The sequence below is a fragment of the Mixophyes fleayi genome, chromosome 6 (genome assembly GCF_038048845.1).
Source record: "Mixophyes fleayi isolate aMixFle1 chromosome 6, aMixFle1.hap1, whole genome shotgun sequence".
Taxonomy (NCBI): Eukaryota; Metazoa; Chordata; class Amphibia; order Anura; family Limnodynastidae; genus Mixophyes; species Mixophyes fleayi.
The window spans coordinates 118,935,166-118,958,971 of NC_134407.1; the positions used below are offsets into that span (position 1 = coordinate 118,935,166).

Consider the following 23,806-nt stretch of genomic DNA (forward strand, 5'->3'; position numbering starts at 1 on the left):
ACACTCTATCCCTCACTGGATAAAATATGTAGCTTCACAACCACTGCAGAGCATCAAGCCTATCTCTGGTTTGTTAAAATATTGCAAGAGCACCATCTACTGGTACCTTTCAACTTATTTCCACATCACATGTCCTTGCCATGTTAGATAGTGTTATAATATTTTATGTTAACTGATTTCACTGTATATATTTATTTTCTTATTTTAAAAAATAAAACATTTACTGTTAATACATGACTCAATGCTTTATGATCTGCTGTTTTTATTTTTTGCTGACTGTTCATTTCTCTTATATACAGAAAGAGTTGGAAGAACTGGTGTTGACAACCATTGCATTAACAATCCGAGAGACATCATACAGCCTTTATTGGTTATAATAGGAAGGGAGATCACCAAATTTCACCAGTCTTTCTAAAATGTTCTTTTATGTTATTATGTTCATTTCTTTTTCTGTGTATGTCTGAATCCTCTCACAGATCCGTGTCCGAAGCAGATTGTAGAAGGAACCCTTCAAAATATACATAAATACATGAGTTATGTGTAATGTATTAAACTTATTACTTTAATCTCAGTAATGAGTTAAAACCACACATTTGATTACAGAAAGAGACAGCCATTTATAATAACATATCAATAGGCATTTTAAGCAAGTGCTACAAGCTATAACAAATCTGACAAAGCAGGAAGGAGCTGGGCCGCAAGTGAATAGTCGAAGGCCCCCTATTGCCCATAAATTATTAAAAGTATCAAAACAAGTGAAGAATCCATTTTGTTGAGGAGCAATAAATATTTTACTCTCTCGCTGTGCAGTAACCAAAACGCAGCCTATTAGGAACATTTTAAAAGAAGAAAAATGCAGGTAGCCCAGTGATCCAGCCCAAGGTAGAGGTACCAAACTATGGGACTGGCCCTGGGGGCAGATGCACCTCTTCAAGTTATGAAGTAAACTTTGGGATTGCCTCCTTTTCACCTGCTGTTGGTTATATTTCTGACCTTCTCGAATTTGGCTGCATCTCAAGGCCATCATATTGTGAGGCATTTATCACACATAAATAAGACTGACATGAGAGGTTTGGGAGGAGATACTGGCATTATGGGACAGAAACAGCACCCATTATTTGCTCTACATAGACACATGCGTAGTTAGCAACAGGTCCACTAAATGTGGATATATTCTTTAATACATTAGACAATTACAAAGAGAAATTAAATAGGGTTTGTGGTGTTTAACACATGTAATTATAATGTTTAGCTGAAAAACAGGAAAGACACAAATATACAGCATGTTCATTATACCATCTATCCAAAACAACATAATTTCATTTTAACACTACTTATTTTTTTTAAAAAAAATCATACATATGTACCTTTTGGCACTAACAAAATTCATTATTACCATTATTTTGTCTTGATCTCAATAGCAGGAGATACTACAGGGGTTAATCCTGCCTTGCACAACTCTTCAGCTGAGGCAGATGCTTTGCCCGTCCATGATGTGCCATTGCACTAATTGAATGCCCCTTGATATAACTTGGAACTTCTTTTTTTTGGATACAAGATTTAACCCATCTGGCAATAATGCTCTTATGGCTGTAAGATAGAACACAGAGCCCCCCTTCCCCCCCTCCCCAAAAAAAGTGAATTATCTTTTTGTTAATTCCTTTTAAGTAATGCATGGCAACCTTTACTATGGCTTTGCCTCAGATTTGTTTAGAGACAGGTAAATAAAAATGTCCAGAGTTTATAGGCCATCTCCTCTCCTACATATTAGCTTAATTAGAAGGAGCATTTCCTTTCCGATGGTCCACATGTATCACAAACAGTTGCTTTATTTTCTCCTATGTTCTAGGTAAGACTATAGAAATGGCCCTTACAAGAGCTAGTGAATGAATTTTATTTTCTTTCTCATCTTTAAGTTATGGAAATAAAACTGGTAGCACTACTTATTGACTATTGTGGTGGTGTGTAGATACTACTTTTGGTAGAATTGAAACATTGGCTCTCAACACCACTCTATGTGCATACAGTACATATTCAGGAAAGGTTCCTTGCACCATAGTTCTTGTAACTTCAAAACTCTCCAGGTAGAAGTCACTGACACTTTTAAAGTCATCCATTTCACAGTAACTTCTTATAGTCGTTCAAAGGGGTCATCCATAAGCATAACGGTATTTAAATGCACTATTACCGTAATAATGGTAATAGTGCACAGGCCGCGTTACTTTTACAGTAATGCGGCCTGTGCAGTAATTCCCCCCCATAGTGGAGACACTTGTAATTTTAGTGTGGCTACTGCAAGACCCTTAGTAAGTGTATCTTTTAGGAAGTCTATGATGTGTGTCACTGAAGTTGGAATAACTTTAGATTGACATCAAGACAAAAATAGTTTCCAGATTCTGTAGTAGATGTCAGAATTATTTTTCCTAGATTGCAGGAGTGTACTGATCACGGATTCTGAAACTCCTTTAATTGTGAGCAACTCCCGCTCAATCTTCAAGCCATCAAGGACAGAGGTTTTACATTTTGGTGTAGGACTGGACATTGATTTAATAAATCCGCCCAAAGAAGTAGAGGCCATGGCCTTTCTTGAAGAATAGATATTACTTCTGCTCTTTCGTATTTGATTTTCCTCAGGAGATGAGGAATGAGAGGAACTAGAGGAAACACCCACAAACTGCTAGAAAATGCATTCCTTCTATTTATGGAAGTTTGTGCACAGAAAGAAATCTACTTTGGCATTGTGGTCTGCCGCCATGATATCTGTTTGTTTCCAAACGTTTAAATCAGGAGGTATTCCAGTTATTAATAGTCTCCACTCCCCTGGGTGGATTTGTGGGTGTGTCTGAGATAGTCGGCTAGTATGATCCATTTGCCTTTCACATGTAATACGGATAGCAACTTTACATTATAATAATTTTTGCATCTATGCTATCAATGCTTTGTTTCTGGCTCCTCCCTGACTATTTATGATCACCACCAGGGTTCTGTTGTTTGAGTATACTCTAAAATGTTTTCCCTGAAATTGAAATGTGTGCTGGAAATGATGGATTGCTTTTCAAACTGCTCTGGTTTCCCAGAGAAACTTGTGTAATTTTTTATCTGTGTCTACGCATCTCATGCTATTTTTTTTTGAAGATGCACTCCTCATCCTGTCGCACCAGAGTCTGTTGCGAGTATCAACCACTCGGTCTCTGCAAGTGACATTCCTCTTGTCACAAAGTTTGGGCTACTTCAACAGCTAAGAAATCTTGTGGTGATTTCTGACAATTTTCTGTTTTGGTCCAATGAGAACTTTTGTGATGTCACTTCCTCAAGAGCTCCTGCTGGAGATCCCTCATGTGCCAACTTGCCAACGGAACTACTCCCATTGTTGAAGAAAATATTCCCAATAGCCGTAGCCCTTTCCTTATCATTGTCAGATAATCAATCTGAACTTGCCTGGCCTAGAATTTTTGTTTCTTCTGACAATGATATGTTGTTCTGTATGGTGTCTATTTGAACTTCCACAGGTTTCATCTGCTGTGTTGGTACAAGATGACTCTCTCTCTTGTTCATTACCCATCCAAACAAATTACCTGGGCTATTCTGAGGCTGACTAATTGTTCTGACTTACCCCCTACATATTTTGACTCCTTGTTTCTTTAATTCTGCTACCAATGTAACAAATATTTTGGGGAAAGATCTAGAGGATGTCCCCAACCTGAAATAATGGAATTCTACACTTTATCACCTTTTTATCATCATCATTTATTTATATAGCGCCACTAATTCCGCAGCGCTGTACAGAGAACTCTCTCACATCAGTCCCTGCCCCATTGGCGCTTACAGTCTAAATTCCCTAACACACACACACACGCAGACAGAGAGACACGCAGACACACAGACTAGGGTCAATTTGTTAGCAGCCAATTAACCTACCAGTATGTTTTTGGAGTGTTTATATTGTGCAACATTCACTAATCTGAGAAGAAGTGGGTTCTTCCCAACAGACAGGTGTCTGATAACACCCACAGAGTTATTGATCTCATCCACCACATCAACACTCTAAAACTCCCATTTATTATTTTAGCCTTAGATGGTGAAAAGGCATTCAATAGAGTCCCCTAGCCATTCATGTTTTCTGCACTGGAGACATCTGGCCCTCAACGCAAATTTTGCTAGCAATCCGTGCCAAATACACCAACCTCATCTCAAGAGTTGTGATGAACGGACAGATTTCTAACTTATTCTATCTACACAACGGCACTCAGCAGAGCTGTCCCTTGTCCCCACTACTTTTCGCTTTATGCATAGAACCCCTAGCTGCTAAAATCAGAGCCAATTGTGACATTACAAGGATTTCCCTTGAGACCCACCAGTATAAGATCTCGTTTTCTGCGGAGGATGTGCTTCTCACACAGACCAACACACAAACCTCTCTCCCAAATCTCCTATCCTAACTGGAACAATACAGGAACCTATCCAGTTGTAAGATTAATGACTCCAAGGTATAAATGTATCAAACTGCGATTTTGAAAATACCGCAATTTTCTCAGGCGAATTGAAACTCGCAGATGTATTAACCTGAGATTTGATGTAAAAACACTGGAGAGGAGTTACTGTAAAAATTGCTGGTTTTAAACTTGCAGCAAGTCGCTGGATTTTCTCCACTTTAGTTATACAATTCTCCAAATTTATGAAGCTGCGATTTTGCAAACCCAACAGTTTAAAAAAAACCAAAAAAAAAAACTCAACACACACAACACGCTGCATTCTAAATGCAAGACTGCCAAACACATCACTGTTACACTGCCATGCCTATAGAGTCGCAGGTCCTGGCGGCTGTCAAGTTTAAAAATAGATGATTTTTTTTTTTTTCAACAAAATATATGTTTGGTCTCCCCGTCCAAACTCTATTAACCCTAGTGCTGACAGCCTACTGCTGGTTGCGCGAAAATCAGGAAAAAATTTGAGTGGGGTCCCCCCAATTTTCATGCAACCAGCACTAGGCAAACCAGCCGGTTTGTCTGTGGTTGGCACTATAGCAGGGGTAAACGCAGCAGGGGTTCCCCTGCCATAATGACAAACCAACCTCAGGCTGTTCAGCGCTGGCTTAAATTCCCTAGAAGAAGATCAGAAGATTTTTTTCAAGCAAGGACGTGTGGAATTACAAATATGGTGGTCTATGTGACCCGAAGAACAGAAGATGTTATTCAAGCATGGACTTTTGGAATTAAAAGTATTTATAGACATGGGTTTCAAGCCGTTTTGGATTAAAAGCTGCTGACAAAAGAAGAAAACATATTGGTGAGTATATGGGGTTTTATTATTTTTAATAAATATAGGTGGTATTAAAGAGGGTGTTTTGTGTTTTTATTTTTATTAAAATGTTGTTGTTTTTTTGAGGGAGTTGTAGATTATTTAACATTATTGTTTGTGGAACTACAGGTAGTATACAAGCACCAGCATGACCAGACTGTTTAGGACAGTTCAGCTTGGCTGGGACTTGTAGTTCCACAAACAAAAATGGCGTCTGTTAACACCCCCCCCCCCCAAATAAACAATCTATCACCGTTACTAACCTACACCCACTGCCCAGGGGTGTAGAAAGAGCCCTAATGCTTTCAAGCTCTGGGCTGGTTCGTCCCGCACGTTTTTTTTTGCGAACCCCACTCCAAAGGGAATTCAGCCCAGTGCTAAACAGCCTGGGGTTGTTTTAGCATTATAGTGCCGACCACCCCAGCCAGTGCTGGTTGCACGAAAATCAGGGGAACCCCACACAATTTTTTTCATGATTTTCACGCAACCAGCAGTAGGCTGGTAGCACTAGGGTTAATAGTGCTTAGAGGGGGGACCTCACACATTTTCTTTTTTTTTAAATAATAAAATGTTAGGGAGCCCAAAATCACCAGAGTTTTGCATGCAAAACTTGCAACCAATCAGAAAGGAGTCTTGTCTTTCAAATGACAATTTTCAACTAAACACAGGAAAGTTTGCTAAACATGGGAGAGTTTGAAATCGCTGCAAACTATGAGAGATTAACAGCGATTTTGAAGTTCAGACTAAAAATTGCTACTTAATACATATAGTGACTTTAGGATTCAAATTGCTGGTTATCTCCCGCGATTTGCGTCAATTTTAAATTGCAGGCTAAATTTTTTTTTATAAAAAATAAAAAAAATTACAGCACGATACTTTTACCCCAAAGTCTGAGACTTTGGCGTTCCATGTCCTCTTCAAACCCAGAGAATGTTTGTAATCTTCTTTCAAATTCCAGTGGTATCATCAGGCCTTTCGCTACCTAAGATTTGTAATCATGAGAAATTACTCCGGGTTACATCAATTCAATTACTCTCCCCGGATTACTAGAATTCTTCATGACCTTACTAACTGGCAATCTTTGTACATTTACTGGACAGAGGGAATCAACACTGTTAATAAAAAAATAATGTTCTGCCACACCCTACACTTGCTTTACCTATTCCAGACTCTGCCGGCCTGGGTTTCTCCCTCCACCCTGGCAGCTCTTCAAACACCTTTCAATAAATTTATATGGGGGGGGGGGGGGTGTGGGAGCCAAAACACCCAGACTCAATACAACCATATTAGCGAAACTTACGGACAATAGAGTCTTGGCCTTCCTCTGCTCTCTAATTACTATACTACTTAACTTCACCATCTCATTTCATGGCATATCAATCCTGGACATCGAGAATGCCATGCCCCATTGGCCACTACACTACCTATCATGTTTCTCCAAGACCCACAGGCCTGCCTTGGCATATACCGGATTAAGGTTACCCTTTCTATGTGGGACACTGAGAATACCCATTTGAAACTGGCCTATTTGGAAAGAGCTACTATTTTCTCCAAGTCACATAGATAGGGCAATTGAGCCCTGAAGATCCAAGAACTTCAATAGGTTTATCCAAATCCTGAGGGAATTCAACCCCTTTTCCTTTGCAGAGATACAGGCAAAATACTACCCCCCTCTTGCCTGTACTTCCATATCTACAAATTTGGGGTTGCATTCAATCTTTCAAAAGACACTTTATCTACTCTGTATGCTGCAAAGGCAACATATTTATAATTTATCAATCCCCCCTTCTGAACCCTGTCGTTGGAACCCCATGAGGAAGCCTGGGAGAAGGAATTGGGGATCTCATTCGACAACGAGTGATGATCTGTGATTAGGAAGATAATTGCGAAAGCCTCCATTAATCTGAAAATAAAAGAAAACTCATAAAATATACTCACGACTGATGTTCTTGGGAACACGTACAATCAACTATACCCAATGGCATCCAACATATGTTGGAGAGACTGCGGTGCAATCAGCACATACCTCCACATTTGGTGGGATTGCCCTATCATCTAACAGTTCCGGGATATTGCCCTAGATGTAAATCAAACAGGTCATCAATGTCCATATATAAAAGGAATCGCTAATACTTCTACTTAATAACCCCATCAGCTCATTAAAGAATCCGACGGACCAACTGATACTGCATGTTAGTCATGCCTCTAAATTGCTGATAGCAAATGGCATGAAAAAGGCCGTCCCCCTGTCCAGAAGAGAACATGGCATATATCTTCTATAGAATACATTACCGCCATTCTCAACAACACCTTACCCAAATTTCTTGTGACACGGGCTCACTGGTTCCGATTTCACAATTCCTCTTTTCCTGGAATGAACTGTGACTTCTTTCTGTTTCATCATTTCTTACTCTCCCATGCTTTCTTCCATTAGTGCATCCTGGTACCATATCTTTTCTGGTGGTAATCGTATTACTGATGACCACAATTCCGACATCCTTCATCCCGACAAAAAAACCCCAAAAAAACGATTGCACAAAAAAACGAAGTAAATACAAGCAGACTTGCATGAGAGCCAAAGATGCTGTCTGTGTCTGTGTGTGAGTGTGTGTCTATATTAGGGAATTTAGACTGTAAGCTCCAATGGGGCAGGGACGGATGTGAATGAGTTCTCTGTACAGCGCTGTGGAATTAGTGGCACTATATAAATAAATGATGATGATGATGATGAAGATGCCCGATGGCAGGGGTCATCAGACCAGGCCACCTTCTTTCATTGCTGCATAAACCAGCCCTGGCACTCACGTGTCCATTGTAAATGCTTTCGGTGGTGGACAAGAGTTAGCATAGGCACTCTGACCATTCTGCAGCTGCGCAGTCCCATAAGCAGCAAGCTGTGATGAAGTGTGTGTTCTGATACCTTTTGATCAAAGTCAGCATTAACTTTTTGAGCTATTTGTGCTACAGTAGCTCTTCTGTGGGATTGGACCAGACGGTCTAGCCTTTTCTCCCCACAGACATCAATGAGCCTTGGGCACTCATGACACTGTCGCCAGTTAACCGGTTGTCCTTCCTTGGACCAATTTTGGTAGGTACTAATGACTGCATACTCCACAAAACCTGTCATTTTGGAGATGCTCTGACCCACTCGTCTAGCCATCACAATTTAGCCCTTGTCAAGGTTGCTCAGAGCCTTACACTTTTTCACTATTCATTTGATGCATAACATATCCCACCCCTTGACAGGTACCACTGTAACAAGATAATCAATGTTATTCACTTGACATGTCAGTGATTTTAATGTTGTAGCCGATTTGTGAGTGTGTACATATGGATGTATATATTCTCCTGGAGAATTCCACTCAGAGTATCTATCTTCCATATATATGCTTGATATTGATCTCATTCTCTTTAATTTGCAACTAAAGAAGATTTGTATATGTTGCAAGGAGTTCTCTTTCAACCATACAATAAGCTCTTTAAATTGTTCAGAAAGCTGAACTTCCCTTCGTCTTGAGAATAGCACAAAACATTCCTTCAGAATCTGCCATAAATGTTTTATAACAAGTTGCAAACCTTTTGACTTGTTTTCCTTCTCGCTTTTCCCAGTCTCTGCAAGAGTACTGACAATAAATACACTTAACTAACTGACCAAGATATGCATCATATAAAAAATATTCCTAATTTATGGGCTTACCTGGAACGGGTGCTCTTCAGTGATTTGGGATTGGGCTCAGGCTCCATTTTGCTGATCAACATGAAGTTGCTTTATATAAGCTATGAACAGTGCTCTCTGTTCAGTCATGGGATCTTGTTCAGTTCAGAGTCCCATAGCCATTTTCTGGTGCCCAGTGATGAAGCGGTGCACGCTCATGCGCAGACATCGCTCCAGCGCTCTAAGGCACAATATATTTTTGGAGTGAGTACCTGATATCCATGAACGAAATCACAAAACTCTACAGTTACCACAGTTACACTGCAGATAATCAAAGGGTGTCAATTGATGTTTCACAGATGAACTTGATTGCCCTTTGCATATCGATGTCTTCTAAAAGTCACTTCTTTTGGCGCCATCCTGGATGTACCTTTCACGGTCACTGTCCTGAAACTTCTTTGAAATGCTTTCAATCTTTCTGGCCATACTATATCTCGAAGTGTCTGGAAACACATGCATCAACACAGGGCCGTAACTAGGGCTGTGCGACAGGGGCGACCGCCCAGGGCGCAACGCTGCAGGGGGGGCGCAATTTAGGAATATTTTAGGTTAATTCGGTTAAAATTGAGGGCTAGGGGGGCGGCATTTGTCTTTCTCCCCCAGGGCGCTAGAATTCTAAGTTACGGCTCTGCATCAACCTAAGGAAGCAAAGCCCTGGATCTGATTTCAACAGAAGGTAAAGGATACGAATCAATTAACCTTGTCACATTTGGTTGTAGCTTTAAATGGTGCTCCAATTCACTAATAATAATGCCCTTAAATACCTTGTTGAATGGGAAAGTCCTTGCTTTCAGAAAAATCATATCTTGCAACATCTGTTTTTCAGCTAAGGCAGTCTATTGGATCCGAACTGAAATTACCCTCTTCTGGAATTTTCTCTAACTCCGCTGCCCAGCTACCAAATATCACAATCAAATTGCTGTTCATATTCTGAGCCATTTTCCTCTATGTTTAAACTTGTCTGGGAATGGGATTTTATTAGTCTGCATCTGCCAAAGATTTAAGTTAGTTGTCCACTAATGCAATTTTCATCCATTTAATTAACTCTGTTGTCTGAGGAAATGGCTGCTCTTACTCTCTTTACACACAACCTGCACGTAATTCCCCAGAATATCCTTCTGGAAGGTGTTTAACATGGGTTCTGCAAATGGAGACCCTTTATTCTGTATATGATGGACCTTGGACACAGAAGTGAACTTTTCCTTGGGAGGCTCTTCACAGAAAGAAAATAAACTAAAAAGAATTAAACCCTAGCTAGTAGAAAAGAAAATATAACAAGAAATTCCCTGGGGCATACCCGGAGTCATTACATTATTGGGATCTCTTTTCCTCCATGTTGTTATGCAAGACTAGTGTGACTCTTGAAATAGAGAATTAAAAAAAATCCTGGACCTGGTTTTATCCCAGCCTCCACATAGCCATGCCATACCCCGTGTGGATATGCCTGTACTTCCAGCATTATTATGAAAAGAATAGGCCTTCGCTGTCTTGCAGTCCCCGAGTGCAAAGTGCTTCACTTGAAAGATGGATTTTCCACAAGGCTGGTTCCCGGACTCCTGCCAATGCTATTATTATTTTGTGCTACTGGGGGGCTTCTGGAAGAAGCACTGCCACCTCCTATTAGACGTCGTAGATGCAACTAAGCCCTGTATAAATTAAGAAAAATAGCTTGTACCTGCACTCAGCATACGACAAAGAAGGAAAAGGAAAAGAACAAAAAGAAAGGGAAAGTGGCCTTATATACCTTTTGGAAGCATTTTATTTTCTGTCCTAACACCCCTTTAAAGGATGATTAATCCTAGTATTTGCTGCCATGGAGGAGGAGGAGAAAAATGCTATTTTGTTGGGGCACATCCACTATAAATGTGCATATAAAGTTAAGAAAATGACAAAGATATGAACTGAAGTTATAGTTAGAGCTAAAGGGCAATTATTAAAGCTTTATTTATAATAAGTAGGCACTTGTACTGTTATGTCCCATTAGCACCCTACCCCACCTCTCCTTTAAAAACTTTGCTTGGACCAACAAACTGCCCTTGTATGGCTGACTTTCCACAAACAAGAGCATAGCATGGAAAACCAAAGAGCCACATCTAGTAAGGATTATTTTCTTATGGAGTATCTAAGGCTTTGGTATCCTCAGTAGAGCAGTAAAGGATCAAACAGCACGGGATCTTCTAGTGCTTGTTATGTTGCAGCTGCTCTATTTTACCAAATATATTTCACCTTACTTCAAAAACAGTTGAAACCTTGCTGCTATATTTATAATATTAAATTAATCTGTGCATCAGGACCACATTTTTATACAACTGTCCTTCCAATGTTTTAAAAGGTGTATTACCATCCAATCGCTAAATTTTACTCACTTGCTCCTTCTCCTCCCCAGAGCCTGGTCGGCTGTTCCAAGGAAGAGGTCTCCTGCGACTACTCTATTTCCACAATATAGAACCGGCAAAGGAATGAAACATTTAAATTTGAGATACAGGTTCAAATTAATAACGTGAAGGGGGGGAGGTTTATTTGATGAGCAGGGAGCCAAACAGAAGTTACAATTTGTGTGGTCGTGGCTTATTATTGGTCTTATGTTCACACAACTCTGCAGTTTCACAGACCTAGAGATTTCCGTTGGGGCTATGAGACAATTCCCTGGAACCTAGGGGGGCCCCAGGAAAAACTGCAGCATTGAGAATCTCCAAGGGCTCCAGGGAGAGGTGAACAAGTAAAATTTAGTGAATAGGTGGTAATACAGCTTTAAATGGTTGTCGGTACAATCTGTTAAAATCAGTAGAGCATATGGCTGTCTATAATACCAATCTGAACATGTAATAGTAATTTGTGAAGAAAAGCAAGTTCTAAACGTATTTCTGAACTGCTAATAGGTTAGTTTTGTGGTCGTTTCTAAAATACTACTAAATGAGACATCTCAAAACTTACCTGTTCTTATTATGGGTGTTTGATAATCTTGTAGTATGTGAAGCACTGTGGTCACCAGCAGCTGAGTGACTGATCTCCATAGACTCCACTACTGGTGGTTGTTCAGGTGCTATGTCCATAGACAACTCTTTGCCTGTTCTACACTCCTGGTTGACTTTGCTTCAGGAAAAAAAGAAGATATTGGCACCAAGAACCACAATAGCAATGTTAATAATTTTTCCACTCTTCATCTTTAATTTAAGAGTTGAATTCTAGTTTTATACAAATATATCCATTTTATGTTCATTTTTTACAAGAGTTTATTCACATTTGTATTACCAATTTAAATAATGTTTATCAATCTAGTGACTTATTTTGGAAAGAAAAAGTTAGGGTTAGATTTATCAATCGTTTTAAAAAAGGAAAAGTGGAGCCCACAACAACTAATCAGATTCTAGCTATCATTAATCTAGTACATTCTTGATAATGATAGCTACAATTGGATTGTTTGCTATGGGCATCACCTTCACTTTGAAGGTTTGATAGTATAATTGTGTTTGAAACTTTGTCAGTGTTCATTTACAATAAAATTTAATTTCTCTTCCCTGCTATTGGGGGACACTACGAGACATTGGGGTATAGTAGTGGGCTCAGGAGTTCTTGTCACTTTAACTGTTAAGTCTTTGGACTCCTCCCCTGCTATGCCCCTCCTCTCAAGAGAGATCCTCAGTTTTTTGTAAGTGACTTAGAGTTCAGTCACTGGAGTAGAGGCTCCTGCCTATACTCTGTTTAGCAGTAGGAATTCATGTTTTTATTTTATTCTCTATTCAGGTGCAGTGCGGGATCCTAAACAAGACCCAGCAAAGTGAGTAGGACTCACTCTGGATCCCAGCGCAGGTAAGTGAAGCCTAGCGCTCATTTCACCAGCACCTCTGCTGGCATTAGTTCCATTTTGGCCATTAGTTTATTTGAACAGCCCAAAAGCCAGGACAGAGGGACAAAGGAAAAGACTCCTGAGGACATTAAATTTATTTTATTAGAACAAAACAAGCCCAGGACAAACTGTGTAGCAGCGACAGGGGAGGAAGTTGCATCAGCCTCTCCTCCCCTTGCCGCGATCAGCGTGCTGGCAGGTCCCCGCTCTCCCCGGACGAAACGAGCAGATTGGGGGGACATATGCAGCGCTCACTCTCGGAAGAGGTGAGCGGCTGCAGGATAGAAGCGCGCGGCGCTGGGCACTATTAAATCGCGCGCCTATACACTCCTAGGCGGCCATTGGAAGATGGGACCAGCGAGTGTGGAGGAGGCAGAGCGGGCAACGACAGGAAGAGGAGGAGCAAGATTACAGCTTCCTGGTCCTGGTCTTCCCGCGCGGTGAACGGAGAGTCACCAACTGTAAAGCGTGCACTTCTGCTGGATGATCCCTCTGCTCTGCCTCTCCATCTGGGGATATCTATTTCTGCCCTAATCTTTACAGGCCTGTATGATATAGGAGCAGTGGTGGAATGTTTATATGTATTGTTAAGGTCTTGTGAGTTATTCCATGTAGAGGAAATTTTCACAGACAGTGCTATATTGAACAGTGTTATTATTGGAGTGGTGCTCTTTCAGAGACTTTCTAGCACAGGAATATTCTATTTTGTCGCCTTAATTTGTCTGCATTTCTTTTAATAATTATTTTAAGAAGCAAGACAATGGCGGAGAATGGGACAGCTAAAGGCAAGGGTATTTATGTGCCTGCTGCAATGTTTTATACCTGTTCAAAATGTAACAAAACATTCTGTTGGCCACACAGACCGAAACGCCCTGTGCGCAGCTTGTACTGCAGACGCTCAGAGGCGGGACAACTCAGCCCAGGAGGGATCTTCTGCAATGGTAGAACCGCCCTGGATGCAGGCCTTTTCTTCATCTATGGAGAAACTGACGACCGTGATGCATGCGAGTAATAGAGGTACCTGAGAACACTACCCCACTTACACTTGCAGGCAGCCAGTCCGACGAGAATGCTTCCGCATCACAGGCAGGGTCTACCCACAGGGAAGATAGGCTAGTATCTATTTCCCAGAAGGGTAAGAGGGCCATTACTGAAGTAGGCCTGGACATAGGTCAAGTCTCTGATCTCTCCTCAGCAGAGGAAGGTGAGGTAGATATAGACCCGGAAGGGGAGGCTCTCTATGATCCTGACTCTGGCTCCACGAGCGTGGATAGTCTTATTTTGGGAATCAGACATGCCTTAGGGTATCTCCTTATTTAAAAGACCGAAGGCACAGTTAGCAATATTCCCGCATTCTCCAGAAATGTTGGAGATTATTTCTGAAGCTTGGCACAACCAAATAAGCAGTTTATGATGCCGGGTAAATTCAAATCCCTTTATCCTCTGCCCCCTGAGGACACAGTAAAATGGGAGACTTTACCTAGAGTGGACACTCCGGTAGCCCGTTTAGCTTCATCTTCAGCTATACTGGTCCAGGAGCGGATAACCCTTAAGGACTACACTGATAAGAAGTGTGATCTGGCTCTTCGCTCAGCGTATACCGCTGTGGGAAGTCTGTTTAGGCCTAATATGGCTGTAGCATGGGCCAACAAGGCGGTGCAGTTATGGATGGAGGCTTTAATTAAGGGCCTTAGAGATAACACTCCGCGTACAGAGCTAGTAAATCTAGCAGAACATGTACTAGAAACTTCGGAGTACATAGCGAACGCTGCCATGGATGCAGTTTCTGTAAATGCCAAGGCCTCGGCTCTTATTGTAGCAGCTCGTCGTAACCTATGGTTACGGACGTGGTCAGTGGACGCAGACTTTAAGAGAGCTTTAGAGAATTTACCCTTTGACGGACTAACTCTATTCGGGGCGGAGCTCGAAAGGGTTATTCAGGAGACCACGGGAGGAAAGAGTACTGCTCTACCCACGGTTTCAAACAGACCCCGTCAGGTTAGATTTCGTTCCTTTCGGAGTTTTTCCCGAGGGGGAGGTGCCTTTAATAGAGGGCATTTCTCAGCGTCTAGATCATCGGCTATTAGAGGCAGAGGAGGTAGAAGTACAGCAAGGAGAGGTTCTGCGCGTCCAGCAGACAAGCCCTCCGCGTGACATAGTTCTTCAGGGAGAGCATCAGGTGGGGGCACGACTTCTTCAATTCAGGGATCAGTGGTGGAAATCTATGACGGATCTCTGGGTTCGAGGAGTTGTGTCCCGGGGCTACGTCATAGATCTAGCCCACTCCCCTCCTCACAGGTTCTTCGTCACTCCTCTCCCCTCTTGCCCCCTCAGACTTGTAGCACTTCAGGAAGCCATGCAAAAGCTCCTTACTGCTCAAGTAATAGTTCAGGTTCCTTTTCTAGAAAGGGGGCGGGGTTTTTACTCAAACCTCTTCCTGGTGCCAAAACCAGACGCATCCTTCCGGCCCATCCTGAATCTTCGGTCTCTGAACAAGCAGCTGAAGATTAAAATTTTTTGCATGGAATTCCTTCGCTCTGTGATAGCAGGGATAGAAAAAGGGGAGTTTTTGGCATCATTAGACATCAAGGATGCCTACCTACATATACCGATCAGGGAGGGACACCAGAGTCTCCTTCGGTTCGCAGTAGGAAAGGCGCACTTTCAGTTCAGGGCACTCCCCTTCGGCCTGGCTACCGCTCCCAGAGTATTTACCAAGATCATGGCAGTCATGGCCGGTCTATTGCGCCAGAAGGGCATAACAATTGTCCCTTACCTAGATGACCTTCTGTTGAAGGCACCATCTGCGGTCCTTGTATCCCAACAGATCCAGACTGTTAAGCAGTTTCTTCAGAGTCACGGTTGGGTGTTGAATTTACCCAAGTCATCGCTGGTGCCAACTCAGCAGATGTGCTTCTCGGGTCTGCTTTTCGATACTCAGTCTCTGAGAGTTTATCTTCCAGCAGAAAAAGTCTTAGCTTTGCAGACAAAGACCAGAGCCATGCTAAGGAAAAGGAGTATTATGGTTCTCAGTTGCATGAAGCTCCTGGGGACGATGGTCTCGGTATTTGAGGCAGTTCCTTTTGCTCAATTTCACTCCCGTCCACTTCAGGTAGAGATCCTGCGGAAGTGGTCAGGATCTCAGAAGAATTTAGACAAACAGATTGTTTGTCTGTCCACGGCCACAAGGCTATCTCTTGTCTGGTGGACGTCCCGATCCAACTTGGAGAGAGGCCAATCCTTACAGGTATGGTCTTGGACGCTAGTCACAACAGACGCCAGTCTGTTGGGTTGGGGAGGAGTAACAGGAACCCTGAGGCTTCAGGGTCTCTGGTCCCCTCAGTAATCACGTCTTCCAATAAACATTCTGGAGCTCAGAGCAGTGTACAATACTCTGATAGTAGCACAGGAATTTCTAAGAGGAAAACCTCTTCAGATTCAGTCCGACAACGTCACAACGGTAGCGTACATAAATCATCAGGGGGGCACTCGCAGCACGGCTGCCATGCGAGAGGCCAGACGCATACTAGCGTGGGCAGAACATCAGGTCCGCAGGATTTCAGCCATTCACATTCCGGGGGTGAAGAATTGGGAAGCAGACTTTCTCAGCAGACACACCCATCATCCCGGGAATGGGCTCTAAACAGTCAGGTATTCTCCCTACTGGTGGAGCGTTGGGGCCGTCCGGATATAGACCTGATGGCCTCCTGTCTGAACCATCAGGTGCCGCGCTACGGCGCAAGAGCTTGAGACCCAGCGGCAGAAATAGTAGACGCCATGTCGGCCCCTTGGCAGTTCCGGATGGTGTACATTTTCCTGCCCATTCCAATGATTGCGCGGGTGCTAAAGAAGGTGAAGAGGGAGAGGGTTCCCGCTATTCTAATAGCTCCATTCCATGCAGGCAGATCTTCTGGTTCAGGGTCCATTCCTTTACCAAGGTTTGGATCAGCTGGCTTTGACGGCCTGGCTATTGAAACCCTAATACTTAAGCCTAAGGGTTTCTCTCAAGAGGTCATAAACACCATGATTAGGGCCAGAAAGCCTGCGTCATCTTCCATTTTTTAGAGTGTGGAAGAGGTTTATTGTGTGGTGTGAGTCTAAGGGATTTCATTCTTCTAGATTTAAGATTTCCTGTGTCCTGGATTTTCTTCAGGAAGGTGTTCAGAAGGGTTTGCGACTTAGTTCCCTCAAGGGGCAGATAGTCGCCCTTTCTGTCTATTTTCAGAAAAAGATTGCTGAATATGCAGATATCAAGACATTTTTGCAAGGAGTTTTGCGCATACAACCTCATTTTTGTCATCCTGTCAAACCCTGGGACCTCAATTTGGTTCTTCGTGCTCTTTCTAAACCTCCGTTTGAGCCTTTACAGTCTGTTGACTTGAGGTATCTTATGTGGAAGACAGTATTTTTGTTGGCTATAGCTTCAGCACGAAGAGTGTCTGAGCTTGGGGCACTTTGCTGTGACCCTTCTTTTCTTATTTTTCACACAGACAGGGCAGTCGTTCGGACCAAGCCGTCTTTTGTTCCTAAAGTGGTTTCTAGATTCCACCTAAAATCAGGAAATTGTTGTCCCTGCTTTTAAAGCAAAGAAGGACTCTTCAGAAGGGTCTATGCAGTACTTGGATGTGGTGCGAGCTCTACAGATTTATGTAGATCGTACAGCGCAGGTTAGAAAGACCAGAGATCTTTTCGTTTTATAGGACGCCAATAAAAGAGGCTGGCCTGCTTCAAAGCAGTCAATTGCTCGGTGGATTACGTCCACGATTCGTGAGGCTTACGTTTCAGCTTCTGTAGCCGTTCCGCAGATTTTAAGGGCACATTCTACTAGGGCAGTAGGTGCCTCCTGGGCGGCTAGGCACGGCGTGTCGGCAGAGCAGTTGTGTAGAGCGGCGACTTGGTCTTACGTGCACACATTCACTAAATTTTATAGACTTCAGGGCTTTGCATCGGCTGATGCAAGCTTTAGTCGCAGGATTATGCGTGCAGCTGGTCCAGAGCATTCCCACCTTTGAGGAAGCTTTGGTATATCCCCAATGTCTCACAGTGTCCCCCAATGGCAGGGAAGAGAAAATAAGATTTTTACTCACCGTAAAATCCATTTCTCTGACTCCATTGGGGGACACTGCGCACCCTCCCTTGCTCTATATATAGTTCTGTGTGCGGAAATTTTGATTATGGTTCTTTATTATTAAGACCTGTCTAGGTTATGTTACCTCCTTAAATTCACTCTTTGTTAGTCAAAACTGAGGATCTCTCTGGAGAGGAGGGGCATAGCATGGGAGGAGTCCAAAGACTTAACAGTTAAAGTGACAAGAACTCCTGAGCCGACTACTATACCCCAATGTCTCGCAGTGTCCCCCAATGGAGTCAGAGAAATGGATTTTACGGTGAGTATAAATCTTATTTTTCATGCTTACTCAAAGGGCCTCAATTTTGCCCCTTGGCAAAACCATGTTGCACAGTGGGGGTAGGCCATTAAGGATTTAAAACATGCAAACAGACCTAGATTTGAGAGGGGCAAGTATGCTGCCAAGTATTTGCGCTCTACATGAAAAGGCAGGCAGTACTTTTCCCACATACACAAAAAACAAAACAAAACATGGTTTGCAAGCTTCAGCTGGATTTTTAATTCTTTCTACCTATTAATAAAAATCAAACCTAGTAATTTGGCAGATCAGCTGTCTTATTAGAAACAAGACACACTCACCTTTTGTTTTTCTTGGGCTTGTCAAACCGAAAGTCAGAAGGATAGAGGTGAGTCTTGATCAAATGGTGCTTTCTCTCCCCACTTGTTTTGAATTTCTCTATACATCCCTCCACCAAACATTGAAACTAGATTAAACCAACACACATATTAGATTCATAGTGCATTTATTAATCGGTTTTTAGACAAAACAATTACAATGTTTTATATATTTTTAGATCAGCATATATAAAAACTGTAGGTTTTCATTGATGTAGACTATTGCCTAGTGAAGTTACATTTTCATTAATATAATAAAGTTCATAATATTTATTTTACTTAAATATTAATAGATGAGGGATATTATTTAACAGTAAATGTGCCGTTTCCTTTTTTAAAAAGTTCAAGGGGTAGTAGTCTGATTTCATGACATTTGTCATGTTTACATAGGGAAGTTACTATAAATCTGTTGTGCTAAATGTCATGTGTTTATTAATAGGTGATAGTTTAACAGTTAGCTTGGTGGCTTAATGCAGATAGTTCTGCCTTAGTGCATACATTTTATTTATCATTTAATAGAAAGTTGTGGGCTTTATCGCCAACAAAAGGGTAGTATTAAGAAGGGAGCACCATGTCTCCATGGAGATGTGATGCAAGACCAGACTAATGACATATCTGGGGGATCTTTACACAGTTGTTAGGATTCAAAAAGGATGCAGCTTCAGTTATCACGTCTTTACAGTTCAAGTGTCACTGGAGGAACCTACAGAGAGCTGAATTTCTTTTCTGTGCATGCTCAGTAGAGCGATGCGAACCGTGGAGGCTGCCGCGCTCTCTCTTTTCACTAGATCACAAGGAAGAGTCCTACCAAGATGAGAAGTGGAGCGTAGCCATATTAACAATAAGGTAGTGTTTAGAAATAAGTAAAAGTTTATTAAAGCCTCAGTACAGGTAAATCATAGTAAACAGCAGAAAATGCAGAAATAAAGTAACAGGAGCAGTCTCAGGGTATGGTAAGGTTCATGGAACAAGTTAGGCAATTGTAGTTAGAAGCAACAGTCTATGTAGCTGTGAGGAAATGCAGATATGGCAACGTTCACTGAACAACTTAGGCAATGCAGACTGAAGCAAAAGTCTTGCACCAAATAAACTGATAGGAGGTACCAAGAATTCTGAAAACTGAATAGTGTGATGTACATACAAATGCTGGAGACTCAGGAAATACGGGAAACAGGTATGCAGAGTTCAAACGGATGACACTACAAAGCTCAGTGGATACCACTGAGACGAGCATAAATTCATCTAAGTTCTAGATGTAAGAAGCCGCAAAGGAGACACTGTTCCAATGAGTTCACAGCCAGGAATCGGAGGTCAGTGGTGTACCACCTGGATCTGAATCCAGAGAGCAGCTGAAGTTTGCACATAACGGTATTACTGGTGAGATTTAAATAGTGCAGCTTACTGATCAGCTATTCAAGGAAGGAACACCTTCACTGCAGCTCAGGACTAATTGAAAGCAAGGATGCAGAAAACAGTTCTTCAGGGGAGACACAGCAGCTCAGGCTTAACTAAAAGCAAAGATGCAAGGAACAACCTCCTGATCCCTAACAGCAGTCACCTTTTGTCTGGTGTGAGAACTCTAGTAAGCGCAAATGTTAAGGTGTCCAGGACAACACTTAGGGCTAGATTTACTAAGCTGCTGGTTTGAAAAAGTGGGGATGTTGCCTATAGCAACCAATCAGATTCTAGCTGTCATTTTGTAGAAGGTACTAAATAAATGAAAGCTAGAATCTGATTGGTTGCTATAGGCAACATCCCCACTTTTTCAAACCCGCAGCTTAGTAAATATACCCCTTAGATTCCAAGGTGCCACAAAAAGATTAATAAGTGGACAAATGCTCGGGGGAACAAAAAACATGATCCTCAGTAGCTTATCTAATGTCTTGAAAAACAGATTTAATTTTTAATTGAGTAATCTCAACATGTAAAAAAAATGGATAGTTACTGAAATAGTTACACAGAACATTTCCGGCAACGTTGCTATAAACAGAGAGCCAAACAAGCTGGCACTGTGATGGTCGGCACTTAAAAGGGCGACAGTTACATTGGTGTGACTATTCCTTATTAATAAAATCATAAATAACCCATCCACTTGGAACACTCTGTCTTTATGCTGATGATCCTCAAAAAGTAAATCTTGGAGAGAAGCTGGTGTATAATCAAACCACATGGTACTAGTAATATGTTTTAGGGGGACATTCACAACTTCAGGGTTACATGACCTGGGGATCATCTCAGATACACCTTACTCACTGTCAGATGACTGTTCGGAATCAATGAGAGAACACAATGACCACAAAGCAGACGGTCCAGGCCTAACAGGCTGCAGATCCACACTTGTCTGTGGTCTAACGTTCTTAACCTCTTGCATGGCATATAAATACTCATTTGTGACAAATGTGTCCTTAATTGCCATCATAATCCTGGAAATCAATTCCACAATGTTCAGAAGGCTAAGCAGTGGCCCTTTTGGGCTGTCACGGATCAATGTAGAAATATAGCTAAGGAGCCATGGATAAGGTGAAAAAACAAACAAAGTTTATTGCCGGAGAGTATGAACAGGTGATGAAATCATGAGCTTGCAGAAATTACCAGATATACAGCAGTTGCATGTAAATGGAAGGTGAGGAAAGATTCCAGGCAGCATGTACAGGGAAATGCACAGGTAAGTCCCAGGTTCACATAAGAAACAGGTCAGGAGAATGTATGTTGAGATAGATCTCCAGCAGCATGAATCCAAAAGCACAACAGGAGGAAGTGACCAGATCAGGATGTGACAACAATAACCAGCCCTGAATGCTGGGAGAGACAGGTATAAATGGAACACACCCAGGTGCATGAGATAATGAGTGAGGCAGTGTTAACTCCTAAGGAACTAGGAGCAGGCACAATAGCAGCACCTCTGGTGATCAGAGGTACTGGCTGCTAGCACATAAAGTGAACACAAATAATAAAGTCTGATAGTCCAGGAGGCAGGAGCTGCCAGGCAAAGCAGTATGCTGCAGGCAGATCGTGACATGGGCTGAGGATTAGCTTGCACAGAAAGCAGTTTCAAAATGCTCAGACAAGCATAGTGATTTGTAGCTACTCTTTCCTTCAACAGGCTCTGAAAGAGCACTGAGAAGGAAGAATTACCAACTAATAAAAATGTAGAAAGCATCCCTAAGTAAGGGGCTTACCTGGAATGGGTGCTCTACAGGTTTTTGGGGATGGTCTCAGGCTCCATAACAGCAGAATATTCCACAGATAGTGCTCCTGAAGGGTGCAGGGAACAGAAGACAGGTTCAAGGTCTCATGTTGTTTTAGGGCTCTGTTCCGACTATAACCTCTGAACCAGGAGTGATAACACATGCACGCACCCAAGGGGAAGGCTCAGAAGCCAGGCCCCATGTTCACTACACCACTTTAGCAACTAGCATCCCCAGGGGCGTTATCACTGATCTCTGCTTGTACGCCGTGGGATGTGTCGCTGGGACCCTCCAGAACATACAAGAAAAAGGAAAACCAGGAAAAAGAAAACACACAAACGCCAAAATTATACTTAAACACTGCATTCAGCTGAGACACAGGAAAGGAACACTAGGGGAATGAGGAATCACACTATATACCTTCATGGGATGTTTCTATTTCCTGTACTACACAGCTGACTACAGAGTTAACCCATTCATTATGGCTTTATTAACGGTCAGGGGGAGCATCATAGCTCAATTCTGAATTGCAATGCAGGTATTTATGTGCATTGAAAAGCAGTGAAATTTTATACTATGCCAAAATATTTTAAAGCTTGGTCACGCTGGGCAAAGTAAAGATATGCGGTGCAGTCCCTTGCTGCCGAATTTGACCCTGTTTAAGTTTCTCTTCTCCCTCATATGACGAGGCTTGGGTCTACTCCCCCATCCCTTTCCTCCCTTATGCATCTATGGCACTGTTAGTTAACCAACTCATCTCATTGTTGCTACTCTGGTCTTCTGCTCTCCCTTGCAATAATATGCATGAATGAGCTGGACTCATCCTAATGCCTTAAACTTAAGTAATAGTTAGGCACTTATTGACTTATGATATTAGATAAAACACACTGGAATTTACTGATATGGTACAGTCAAGTCCATAAATATTGGGACATCAACACAATTCTCATATTTTGTGCTCTATAGACCACCACAATGAATTTGAAACTAACAAGATGTGCTTTAACTGCAGACTTTCAGCTTTAATTTGAGGGCATATACATCCAAATCAGGTGAACGGTGTAGGAATTACAACGGTTTCTATATGTGCCTCCCACTTTTTAAGGGACCAAAAGTAATGGGACAATCGACTCAAAAGCTATTTCACGGACATGTGTGGGCTATTCCCTCGTTATTTCATCATCAATTAAGCAGGTAAAAGGTCTGGAGTTGATTCTAGGTGTGACATTTGCATTTGGAATCTGTTGCTGTCAACTCTCAATATGAGATCCAAAGAGCTGTCACGATCAGTGAAGCAAGCCATCATTAGACTGAAAAATCAAAACAAACCCATCAGAGAGATAGCAAAAATATTAGGTGTGGCCAAATCAACTGTTTGGAACATTCTTAAAAAGAAAGAACGCAGCGGAGAGTTTAGCAACACCAAAAGACAATGGAAAACAAGTGTGGTGGATGACAGAAGAATTTTTTCCCTGGTGAAGAAAAACCCCTTCACAACAGTTGGCCAAATCAAGAACAGTCTCCAGGAAGTAGGTGTATATGTGTCAAAGTCAACAATCAAGAGAAGACTTCACAAGAGTGAATATAGAGGGTTCACCACAAAATCAGGAAGACCAGATTAGAGTTTGGCAAACAACATCTAAAAAAGCCATTACAGTTCTGGAACAACATCCTATGGACAGAGGAGACAAAGATCAACTTATACCAGAGTGATGGGAAGAGAAGAGTATGGAGAAGGAAAGGAACTGCTCATGATCCAAAACATACCACCTCATCAGTGAAGCATGGCGGTGGTAGTGTCATGGCGTGGGCATGTATGGCTGCCAATGGAACTGGTTCCCTAGTATTTATTTATGATGTGACTGCTCACAAAAGCAGCAGGATGAATTCTGAACTGTTTCGGGCAATATTATCTGCTCATATTCAGTCAAATGCTTCAGAACTCATTGGACGGTGCTTCACAGTGCAGATGGACAATGACCCGAAGCATACTGCAAAAGCAACCAAAGAGTTTT

The 23,806-nt window shown here is 42.0% G+C and overlaps 1 protein-coding gene across 2 annotated transcripts in view; it reads right to left on the reverse strand.

Moving 5' to 3' along the window:
* Positions 1-245: 245 nt before the first annotated feature.
* Positions 246-23,806, reverse strand: part of ZNF511 (zinc finger protein 511) — a 39,154-nt gene continuing 15,593 nt past the window's right edge. For both annotated transcript variants that reach the window (XM_075217188.1, XM_075217187.1), the window contains exons 4-6: positions 18,568-18,692; positions 11,948-12,106; positions 246-508 (exon numbers count right to left, since the gene is read on the reverse strand). In XM_075217188.1, the coding sequence (XP_075073289.1) occupies positions 439-508; positions 11,948-12,106; positions 18,568-18,692 (354 nt within the window). In that variant the 3' untranslated portion in view covers positions 246-438. The remainder of the gene's footprint in view (positions 509-11,947; positions 12,107-18,567; positions 18,693-23,806) is intronic.